This window comes from Oncorhynchus clarkii, chromosome 20 (assembly GCF_045791955.1).
Source record: "Oncorhynchus clarkii lewisi isolate Uvic-CL-2024 chromosome 20, UVic_Ocla_1.0, whole genome shotgun sequence".
NCBI classification, from domain to species: Eukaryota; Metazoa; Chordata; class Actinopteri; order Salmoniformes; family Salmonidae; genus Oncorhynchus; species Oncorhynchus clarkii.
Genome location: NC_092166.1, coordinates 33,972,672 through 33,985,330, shown reverse-complemented (window position 1 = coordinate 33,985,330; position 12,659 = coordinate 33,972,672). Strand labels below are relative to the sequence as shown.

At 44.6% G+C, this 12,659-nt stretch overlaps 1 protein-coding gene across 2 annotated transcripts in view; it reads right to left on the bottom strand.

Moving 5' to 3' along the window:
* Positions 1-8,459, bottom strand: part of LOC139376280 (eph receptor A4b) — a 139,424-nt gene extending 130,965 nt beyond the window's left edge. For both annotated transcript variants that reach the window (XM_071118641.1, XM_071118642.1), the window contains exon 1: positions 8,277-8,459. In XM_071118641.1, coding sequence (XP_070974742.1) covers positions 8,277-8,385 — 109 coding nt within the window. In that variant the 5' untranslated portion in view covers positions 8,386-8,459. The remainder of the gene's footprint in view (positions 1-8,276) is intronic.
* Positions 8,460-12,659: the final 4,200 nt, after the last annotated feature.

Below are 12,659 nucleotides of genomic sequence, written 5' to 3'. Positions count from 1 at the left end.
TTTGACCGACATTCTGCTAATTATCTCATCGATGAAACATTTGATCTCAATACCGTTTTACGAACAGAGTGGAAAAACATTTTACTTTACCCTTGACAAGGTTTTTAAAAATTGCGCTGTTTGGAAGAAGTGCAAAGGCAAATCAAATGTATTGCACAGGCGCACCTCACAGACTAGGCGTTCCCTACAGAAAATATGCAAATATATGCTAGAACACGCCAATAGGATCTCGCTAGCTCTTGCTTAGCTCTGCCCACCTCCTTGCTTGTTCTGCCCGCTATGACTCATTTGTTCCCATTTGAAACGGCAGGCTGTGGTCTATCTTGGTTTAGTTATAAAAAATCTCTGCTACCGCTGTCGCTGTCTCCCCCATCACACAACGCTAGAGCAGCCAGAGAAAATAACAACAAACCGTATATACGTAGACACCACCGACTCACAGTCTGAAAACACAGACACGTTCACATAGAGACATGGGAGTTCAAAGAAATAGAAGCTCTTCTTTCTTAACGCACACTTCAATACGTTCTCATAGCTGGGGGTTTTACAGTGCGCGTGTGCGCGCCCGTGTGTGTCAGACAGTCTTCGGGGAACAAGTGTTCATATTCTATAAGAGGGAACGTCTGCGGAACCAACGGAGCACAGAGAAAGGTCAAACTAAACCCCAACGGAACGCTGACACACACACACACACACACACACACACACACACACACACACTGTCTCAGAGCTGTCACACAAACAGTGGTCACAGGAGGGTAAATTGAGCTAGAATAGTGAGTAGTAGCGACGGGCCTATGGCTACACACAGCTGGAGTGGAGGATGACTGTGTCAGATAGGAGACAGTAGGAAAGAGACAAGTCCAGACATGTATGGAGAATCCACAATTTAAATCAGGACAGCTTGTCACCACTTCACTGACTGACTGACCTACCGGGTGGCTGGCTGACTGACTGACTGACCACAGGCAAGCTGCTCTAATGGCCCAGCCATGGTCACAGACATGAACACACCGTGAACTTAATAATGAGCATGACTAGAGGTTGAGGGAGGGAAGGGGCAAAAGAGGGAAGGAGAGCGAGTGAGAAAGAAGGGGGAAAGGGAGAGAGAATGAAAGAGAATGAAAGAGAAAGAAGAGAGAGTTTTGGGAGAGAGAGAGAGAGAGAGAAACAAAGTTGATGAAAAAGAGAGTGGGTGAAGAGGAGGGGGCATTGGTCAATAAAAGCCTGAGCCCAAAAACCCACAGAAGCCAAACCAAATCATCCGCATGGTGTTTGTTTAAAGTCCCACTAATACTGCCATTCAGACCCACAGCACGGGTCACCCTCCAACACTATACACACCACAGGAGGAAAGCAGAGAGAGCGGGAGGGAGGGAGGGAGGGAGGGAGGGAGGGAGGGAGGGAGGGAGGGAGGGAGGGAGGGAGGGAGGGAGGGAGGGAGGGAGGGAAACAGACAAATTCAATTAAGACAAATAATAGGTCAGCACTGCAGAGAGGGGCAGAAGAGGAGAGGAGGGAGGGAGAGAGGAGGAAAAGAGGAGAGTGGGGAGGGAGGAGGGAGGGAGGGAGAGAAGAGGAGAAAGAGGGGAAGAGAGGAAAAGAGATGAGAGGAAGAGGTGGAGTAGGGAGAACAGAGGAGGAGAAGAGGAAAAGACGGGCAGGATTTGAAGAAGAGTGTGTTTGAACTGGCCATTCAGAGAATCTCAGAAGAGAAAATCAAGGAGAAGAGGAGGAGAAGGAAGGGATGGGGATATCAGAGAGATGGAGAGGGGTGAAGGAAGAGCAGGAGAAGAGGAGGAGGAGAGGAGGTTAGCAGCAAATAGCTCATTAGTGGTTGAGCCTCAGCAGACAGACAGAGGGGTGAGGGGGTGAGAGGGGGTAAGAGACGGGGGCAAGCGAGCAGAACGTCTAACGGTCAGCCCAGAGGAGCTCTGAAAAGAAGCAACGGACACAACCACAACAAACAATAACAAAGGAGGAACAAAACAAACCTATCATGACCTTTGGGGGAGAAGGGGGATTTCTAGGGTCTTTCTGGCTCATAGTTAATTCGTAAACAGCATGCAGCCATAAGGTATTATTGACCCCTGCTTATAAATGGGTTCTTTGTAAGGAGGAACACATGGCATCATGGCATGAGGATTTTACCACAAGGAGATGAATTGCATATGACCATCACTGGGCTACCATTATGGGGATGACGTAATATGATTATGAATACGGGACATGCTGGCTGTGTACGGACATCACATTGCTCCTCTACGGCCACTATAGAAATAGGTATATTGATACTCCCTTCTCTCAGCCAACATAGGGTACACATTATACACTCTAAAGAGTATTAGACTGTGACCAGCAAATCAGAACAGCCTCTGGCAACACATTTGGTAATGATGAGAGTGTGCGTGTGTGTGAGCATGAGTGTGTGCGTGTGTGGGTGTATGGGTGTGCGTGCATGTGTATGGGTGTGCGTGCATGTGTGTGTGTGTGTGTGTGTGTGTGTGTGTGTGTGTGTGTGTGTGTGTGTGTGTGTGTGTGTGTGTGTGTGTGTGTGTGTGTGTGTGTGTGTGTGTGTGTGTGTGTGTGTGTGTGTGTGTGTGTGTGTGTGTGTGTGTGTGTGACCCGTACTAAGAATCTCTATACACATCATTACAGCAGTCTTACTGTTGCTCCAGGCTCCCTATCAAACTACAATACAAGTAATAGAGGTACAGGTCAGCTATAGGGTGAGACAGGAGGGAGGGAGACAGAGAGAGAGTGGGGGGGGGAAAGGAGGGGGGAGAGAGAGAGACAGAGAGTGAATGGGGGGAAAAGGAGTGGGGAGAGAGAGAGACAGAGTGAGTGAATGGGGGGAAAAGGAGGAGTGAGAGAAAGAGGAGAGGTAAGGGTGAACGGGAGAGAGAGAGAGACAGAGTGAGTGGGGAGAAAAGAAGGGAGGGAGAGAGACAGAGAGTAAATGGGGGGGAAAGGAGGGAGGGAGAGAGAGAGACAGAGAGTAAGTGAATGGGGGGAAAAGGAGGAGTGAGAGAAAGAGGAGAGGTAAGGGTGAACGGGAGAGAGAGAGTGAGTGGGGAGAAAAGGAGGGGGGAGAGAGAGAGACAGAGAGTGAATGGGGGGAAACGGAGGAGAAAGAGGAGAGGTAAGGGTGAAAGGGAGAGAGAGAGGGGTGACCAAAGAGGAAGACGGGGAGGAAGAAGAGATAGAAAGAGGAGGAGGAAAAGAAAGAGAGACGATCAATGTCCTCACCTTTCCAAGGTCACGGTCCTTACATGCTGGGGAGACAATCTCTTTAATTCCCCCTTCACACACACAGACACACAGGCTGAGATACGGGCCTGCCGATAACTATTATAGATTAAAGCAATTAAACCACAGACGACCTCTGCCCTCATAAATAAGGATCCCCAGGAACTCGAGGTGTGTGTGTGTGTGTGTGTGTGTGTGTGTGTGTGTGCTTGTTTTATATATGCTTGCATCGGCACTACTTAGCATACTGGTGATTGCGTGTGTGTGTGTGTGCGTGTGTGTGTGTGTGTGTGTGTGTGTGTGTGTGTGTGTGTGTGTGTGTGTGTGTGTGTGTGTGTGTGTGTGTGTCATTTAAAACCAGTAAAGCACACTAAGCAGATTAGGAGTTCAACCCCACTAATCTATGTAATACATGCTGTTTTGGATAGCTTGGTCAAAGTTCAAATCATCCTGATGTATTTGGGTCGCTTTCCTTCGATGGTTTGTTCAACATGTATAGACGTTTGTAAAATGCAAACTTAAAAACTAGCATTAAATGGAATATACACCTTTCTTCTTTTTTTTTTTACATTTAACTAGGCAAGTCAGTTAAGAACAAATTCTTACTTACAATGACAGCTTAGGAACTTCCTTTTTCAGGGGCAGAACAACAGATTTATCTTGTCAGCTCAGGGATTTAATCCAGCAACCTTTCAGTTACTGGCCCAACACTCTAACCACTAGGCTACCTGCCACCCCAAGCGTTGTTCCTGTATGACATGGCAAGCTTTATCGACCCCTGGGTCATACTCAGTGCACACTGTAGAAAACATTTTCGCATAGGAAAGCAAGCATTTATCATTTATCAAATTATCAAATTCAGGTAGTCGCTCCCCCCGTTTGCTTCTGTTTGGTTCCTACTGGATTTAACCCTGCAATCATTCAACAACATTAAGCAGCTAAATGCCACGAATAGAGTCAACGTGATTTCATATTGTACATGTCAGAGAGGCACGACCTGAATTTGTTCTACATAGCGTATTTCTATCTGAACGTTCCAAAACAATGCGCCCCTGGTGTGAGTCTCCCCTCAGGGCTGGGAGTGTCCGTGAGTTGAAGCGCCATCTGCTGTTTCACATGATCACTACACCTCTCTGACTCTCTCTCTCTCTCTCTCTCTCTCTCTCTGTAACAGCCTAAAGGATTTCGCCTCTGCTCAGACCAACTCAAACCACTAATCACATGTCATCACATCACATTCACCTCTGTTAGCCTCAGCAGGAGCTTACAATAGCACATGCAGAACGACACACACACACACACACACACACACACAACTACACATACACACACACAGAGCTCCACGAGCAATCACAGCGTGTGCGCCTAGACTGAGAAGAGAAAAATAAAAAGGGAGAGAGAGAGAGAGAGAGGGAACAAGGGAGTGAGAGAGCGAGAGAGAGAGAGGGAACAAGGGAGAGAACAGAAGAGAGATAGAGGTTTATTTGCAGCGAGGAAAGACAAAGCAGAGAGTACTTTGGCTCTGAAAACAGACTTCATTGGATTATATTGCCAGAAAACACACACACACATGCAGGCACACACACGAACACATACACATGGTGTACTTGGAGTTGCAAATTAGACCACTCGCCAGAGGATGAGAGGGAAACAGCAGGATACTGACATCAACATAGGACTAAGAATTGAGCTAAATACACACAAACAGTATACAGTGAATGTCATTCCTAGAGGAAATTGTTGCTTCACCTATGACCTATGGCTCATCGGCCTGCCTCCCTCTTTAGTCTTTGGAATCAACAAGACATTGTAGGACTAAACACGCACATACACACAAATGACACACACATAGAAAAACCTACCCACACATGTATCTAAATCAACACGTTTCCTTCATTTCCAATAGGTTTCATCATGCACAGAAGTCATTTGATGATTTTTTTAAAGGCCGTGAATGCGGATCCGTAGGAAACGAACCCCGTCCTGCCCCATGGGAATATGCATTTACATTCTCTTAGTTATGTACAGTGTTGTTTTGAATGATGTACAGGAAGCGAATGTTAAAGCACTACAGTGTTAAGAAACTGTAGCATACCTGTGTTTTGTTTCAAAGCAGATATTATGCCTCGTGACGCATGCTGTTGAGTTGTGGCTGCGTTACTGAGAGAAATGTGAACATTAGCACAATCATCCTAAAAGCCCATTATGATATGAGGTGGTGTTTTTTGTTTTAGAGTAACCTTGTACTATGCTATTATGTTTGGTTCTTTTACATACAATACTATCATTATGTGATCTTGCACATATTGATTCAGCTTTGATCCAACTTTATTAAATGAATCCCGCACATGCGCAGAAGCCTCAGGTCCTCTTGCTCTCGGGTCCAGAAAAGTTGGATATGCAATCACTCCGTTTATAAACACTGTTGTTTTTGTCGTGCCACGTGTGTGTGCGCGCGCGCGCGTGTGTGACATTCAGACAGAACACCACTGAGGTTCTCTCTCACTTCACTGCAAACACCATCCTCATCCAGACTAAACTCACTTCACTGCAAACAACATCATCATCATCCAGACTAAACTCACTTCACTGCAAACAACATCGTCATCATCCAGACTAAACTCACTTCACTGCAAACAACATCGTCATCATCCAGACTAAACTCACTTCACTGCAAACAACATCATCATCATCCAGACTAAACTCACTTCACTGCAAACAACATCGTCATCATCCAGACTAAACTCACTTCACTGCAAACAACATCGTCATCATCCAGACTAAACTCACTTCACTGCAAACAACATCGTCATCATCCAGACTAAACTCACTTCACTGCAAACAACATCGTCATCATCCAGACTAAACTCACTTCACTGCAAACACCATCCTCATCCAGACTAAACTCACTTCACTGCAAACACCGTCATCATCCAGACTAAACTCACTTCACTGCAAACACCGTCATCATCCAGACTAAACTCACTTCACTGCAAACACCATCCTCATCCAGACTAAACTCACTTCACTGCAAACAACATCGTCATCATCCAGACTAAACTCACTTCACTGCAAACACCGTCATCATCCAGACTAAACTCACTTCACTGCAAACAACATCGTCATCATCCAGACTAAACTCACTTCACTGCAAACAACACTGTCATCAACCAGACTAAACTCACTTCACTGAAAACACCGTCATCATCCAGACTAAACTCACTTCACTGCAAACAACATCGTCATCATCCAGACTAAACTCACTTCACTGCAAACAACACCGTCATCATCCAGACTAAACTCACTTCACTGCAAACACCGTCATCATCCAGACTAAACTCACTTCACTGCAAACAACATCGTCATCATCCAGACTAAACTCACTTCACTGCAAACACCGTCATCATCCAGACTAAACTCACTTCACTGCAAACAACATCGTCATCATCCAGACTAAACTCACTTCACTGCAAACAACACTGTCATCAACCAGACAAAACTCACCCCACTGGAGCCTCTCATGAAAAGCTAAACTTGTTCTGCCATTATGTTGTATAATAAACTTGACACTTGATCTATAAATGTAGAAGATTATGATCAGGTCAATGGGTGGAATAAATACATATAAAGATCAATCATCAGACTGCCAAACAGTAGCTTTTACATATCAATGCGGCTGACGCTTAAGGGCCACAGGCTAGGATGGACAAGGACTGTATGTGTGTGAGACTGAGAGAGAGAGAGAGAGAGAGAGAGAGAGAGAGAGAGAGAGAGAGAGAGAGAGAGACAGAGACAGAGACAGAGACAGAGAGACAGGGAGAGACTGAGAGAGAGAGACTGAGAGAGACAGAGAGACAGAGAGACAGAGAGAGACAGAGAGAGAGAGACAGACAGAGAGAGAGAGACAGAGGGAGAGGGAGAGAGACAGAGAGAGAGACAGAGAGACAGACAGACAGACAAACAGACAGAGACAGAGAGAGAGAGAGAGAGAGAGAGAGAGAGAGAGAGAGAGAGAGAGAGAGAGAGAGAGTCAATAGGATGTATAGCGCAGCACGCGCAAGCGTATAGAAAGCTTTGTTTTAACACCTTACGGGGTAAAGGCTGCTCAAGCCACACACCGCCACTAAGCCGGGGAAAGGGCGGTGTTCCTGAATCCAGAACATTTACAAACATTAATTCACTACTGAATAATAGTCGGATTATGTCGTAACTCCATTTTCAGAATGTATTCAAACAACTAGGACAACTGGACAGTCAAGTCATAACTGATGAGTTGTAACGCACACACATCACGCATGAACACCGCCACATTGCCAAACCACAGGGCCAAAGTCCACATGTTTCAATCTCTCCAAACCATATCCTACTCTGGCATCCAAAGCCACCTAAAAAAGGCCCTGTCCTTCGGTTTCGAGCTGTAAGAGTCTCTAAAGTAGTTACTTATGAGTGGAGTCATTTGTCAGGAAATGGTCTGCTCTAATTTTGAGTATTGACGTTAATACAATAACGAAGTGAGAGGCTCAGCAGCAAATTAATGTAATTGCTATCTTTCTCCTGATTTGCACGACTGCTGTAGCCTAGATTGAACAGTAGTCCTGGACTACTTGAAAAATTGTGCTTATTATTACTAGGAATAATATCAGTATTACTATCAAACCTTATAAAAGTTGGATGCATCTAATAGGTCAAATGGGTATCCAACCATTGACCATAGGCCTACAAGAAAAGCTATAAGTTGTGCTTCTGAAGTGAAAGGATTGCTCCTGCGTAAACCATATTGCCTCCACATCTCCACAGCATTGCCTCGGTGCTATACAATGTACTTCAAGCAGAGAATACTCGAACAGTTTCCCATGCCTCTCCGTCGCTGTGTCCTATCTGGCCCATGATTCATTCTGACCACACGGTCAGAGCACTTAAAGGAGAGACTACGGTTCCGGCCACCGCGGAGTCGCAACAACCTCCGCGGTTCACCTCGCAGCGAATCACGAAGTCAAAACCGTTACAATCATTAAACACTCTCTTACCTTCATTCTCTGGGTAATTCCGTAAGCCTTCACATGGTGCGAATTCGTGGAAAAGAAAAGGTGAGAAAAGCAAAAGGGATGGATAGATCCAAAGGAAGAGTAGTGCCATTTTTCAGGCTGCGCTGCGCGCTCGCTGCATCCCTGTTCGTGTGGAGTTGGTGAGCGAGCCCTCGCGAATGAGTGGATGAGAGCAGAGAAGGAAAAGAGAGAGAGAGAAAAGGGAAAGAGGAGGAGACGGGAAGGAGGGTCCAGCGCAAGCCAAGCGCTGTCAATCTCGGGCGAGCCGGGTGGTGTGGAAACGCGAGACCTCGCGCTGTCGCGACACACACAAGCACGCACATACACACACACACACACACACACACCGGCACACACGCTATTCTGAGGACACACGCGGGCCTGCGATCTCCATCACTGCACGTCTGAGGTTTGGAGAACGGTGCACATGGATACAGAAGGTTCTTATCCAAGGGTATCTGAAGATTCAGACTGAAAGTGAGTTGTATCTGCTAATGGTTGTCCAGCGATCATAGGCCTATTTAATTTAGTTGAATGGGCAGTTAAATATTGATGAGATAGTTGGGGGGCTCAATAATTGGCCTACATGGAAACTGCCTGTGTCAGGCTCACCATTGTAGGTCTGCTCTACATTCAAAGAATGACAGCAGCTACAGGCAACAGCTCTCAGAAGAACCCAGTTTCATGGATTCCCGATTCAAATCCAATGCTTGTATGGAGATGTATTCTGGTTGGAATGTGTGTATTGCGCTGTGATGAGATGTGTGTGTGTGTGTCTGACTGTCGGTATTTTTCTGGGGGTCTAAATGAATAAATAATGGTTTCTGCCTGTCATATTAAATGCGTGTGTGAAGAGTGGGGAAGGGGGGAGAGTGCGCGAGGTCAACCTCAATCTTCTGCTTTTTAACACACCAGACCGAAACAGCCGGCGGGGAATTCAGCACCACGGAGAGAGCACAAGCATTTTAACAGGACAGATGTACCCCTCTCGCTTTGCTTCCCGTGTGTTCTTTCTGTTTCCGTAAACCTACTAAATTGATGTCAACCCCCCAGTGAATTCCTTATTAGAACCTCCATCCATTGTGTCCGCAACATCCAACAGACACGCCTCAATCACACCGACAGCATTATTGCATAACATCGTACGCAGCATCATCTGGATATGAGTGCAGCAAAAGTTCAACGTTCACTTTTTGTTACCATTTCCGTCAAGCCGTCTACGCATAGAATATGATGCATTACGCCGTAGGTGTGATCGAGGCTATAGGCAACCAACTACACAAAAAGTACATTCATATCCAATGGAACTGCAGAATTGCGTTGCAGAGGCAGTTGCAATGCGTTCTGTGTGGTCAAATTGTATGAGTGGACTTGATAGAAATGACTGTTGAACTTTTGTTGCACACATATCCACCAACATTCACCTTCTGCTACCATTTCTGTCAAGCCGGTAGTCTACACATACAATTTGATCCATATTTTGATACATCCACACCAAACTCACTGCAACTGCCTCTGCAACGCAATGCTTCAAGGCAAACGTAGCGTTCCATTGGAAATTAATGTAGTGTACTTCTGGTGTAATGGATGTGAAACGGCTAGCTAGTTAGCGGTGGTGCGCGCTAAATAGTGTTTCCATCGGTGAAGTCACTTGCTCTGAGACCTTGAAGTGGTGGTTCCCCTTGCTCTGCAAGGGCCGCGGCTTTTGTGGAGCGATGGGTAACGATGCTTCGTGGGTGACTGTTGTTGATGTGTGCAGAGGGTCCCTGGTTCGCGGCTGGGTATTGGCGAGGGGACCATCTAAAGTTTACTGTCACACTGGTGTACCAAAATGCATTGACGCTGTATGTGTGATCAAGGTGTTATGGTTTGATTTTGCTGGATGTCTAGCCTTATTTTCCGTACTTGACTGCATGTGCTTCGCTTTTCAACTAGCTTAAAGCTAGCTAGTTGGAGTGTGTGTGTGTGTGTGTGAGTGTGTACACCAGTTGAAAATATTGAACGCATGCGTACAGCAGCATTTGGTACACCATAATTACATTCATTTCCAATTAAACACTGCATTGCGTTGCAGAGGCAGTTGCAGTGCGTTCGGTGTGGTGCATAAATTGGATTTATCGTACATATGCCTCAAACTGTGGGTGTAGACGGCTTGACAGAAATGGTAGCAGAAGGTGAATGTTGAACTTTTGTCGGGTATAGCTCCAGATTAGAAGTTGACTGATTAATGGCATGGCCAAATTAAATTAGGGTCGATTTCAAGTTTTCATAACAATCAGTAATAGGCATTTTTGGATGCCGATTATGGCCGATTACACTGCACTCAACGAGGAGACTGCGTGACAGGCTGACCACCTGTTACGTGAGCGCAGCAAGGAGCCAAGAAGGTAAGTTGCTAGCTAGCATTAAACTTATCTTATAAAAAACTATCAATCTTAACATAATCACGAGTTAACTACACATGGTTGATGATATTGCTAGTTTAACTAGCTTGTCCTGAGTTGCATATAATCAATGCGGTGCCTGTTAATTTATCATCAAATCACAGCCTACTTTGCCAAACTGGTGATGATTTAACAAAAGCGCATTCGCGAAAAAAGCACAATCGTTGCACCAGTGTACCTAACCATGAACATCAATGCCTTTCTTAAAATCAATACACAAGTATATATTTTTTAACCTGCATATTTAGTTATTTTAATGTTAGCAGGCAATATTAACTAGGGCAATTGTGTCACTTCTCTTCACTGAGTCTTGCCTTAGTTCTGTTATTATATCTTTGTTTTAGTATGGTCAGGGCATGAGTTGGGTGGGTTGTCTATGTTTGTTTTTCTATAATTTGGGATTTCTTTGTTCGGCCTAGTATGGTTCTCAATCAGAGGCAGCTGTCAATAGTTGTCCCTGATTGAGAGTCATACTTAGGTAGCCTGGTTTCACTTTTGAGTTGTGGGTATTTGTCTTCCGTGTCAGTGTTTGTTACCACACGGGACTGTTTAGTTTATTCACATTTATTGTTTTGTTCCAGTGTTCTGTTGTGTTTGAATTAACATCATGGACACTTACCACGCTGCGGCATTGGTCCTCCGATCCTTCTCACTAGGAGGACGAAAACCCTTACAGGTCCATGCAGCAGTTTGGGCCGCCTGGCTCGTTGCGAACTGTGTGAAGACCATTTCTTCCTAACAATGACCGTAATTCATTTGCCAGAACTGTACATAATTATGACATAACATTGAAGGTTGTGCAATGTAACAGCAATATTTAGACTTAGGGTTGCCACCTGTTCGATAAAATACGGAACGGTTCCGTATTTCACTGAAATAATAAATGTTTGGTTTTCGAAATGATAGTTTCCAGATTTGACCATATTAATGATTTTCTGTGTTTCTGTGTATTTCTGTGTGTTTATTATATTATAACTAACTTTGATTGAGCAGTCTGACTGAGCGGTGGTAGGCAGTAGCAGGCTCGTAAGCATTCATTCAAACAGCACTTTCCTGCGTTTGTCAGCAGCTCTTCGCAATGCTTGAAGCACAGCACTGTTTATGACTTCAAGCCTATCAGAGATTAGGCCGGCAATACTATAGTGCCTATAAGAACATCCAATAGTCAAAGGTATATGAAATACAAATGGTATAGAGAGAAATAGTCCTCTAATTCCAATAATAACTACAACCTAAAACTTCTTAACTGGGAATATTGAAGACTCATGTTAAAAGGAACCATCGGCTTTCATATGTTTTCATATGTTCTCATAAACTTAGACGTTAGCTTTTTTTACTTGGCACATATTGCACTTTTACTTTCTTCTCCAACACTGTGTTTTTGCATTATTTAAACCAAATTGAATATGTTTCATTATTCATTTGAGACTAAGTTGATTATATTTGTGTATTATATTAAGTTAAAATAAAAGTGCGTTGTTGTAACTGTCATTATTACAAATATATATGTAAAAATCGGCCGATCAATCGGTTTTGGCTTTTTTTGGTCCTCCAATAATTGGTATCAGTATCGGCGTTGAAAAATCATAATCGGTCGACCTCTAATCCAGATAATGCTGCATACTATTTTGCACAACAACGCTGTCGGTGTGTTCGAAGCATTTAGTGGAGCACCCCAAAGTAGCGCTGTGGACTGCTCCAAAGAAAATTAATAACTTTTGCCAGAACGCAAAGAGTTTGATACATCTGGTGGACATGAGGCGTACTGCTGAGGCGTACTGCCGCAATGCTTTCAACTCATGCTTTGGTTTATGTGGTACAAACAGAAGTACATACACAGACTCCAACTAGCTAGCTCTTTAAAAAAAAATGACACCCTTTTCTCCCCAATTTCGTGGTATCCAATATTTAGTAGTTACAA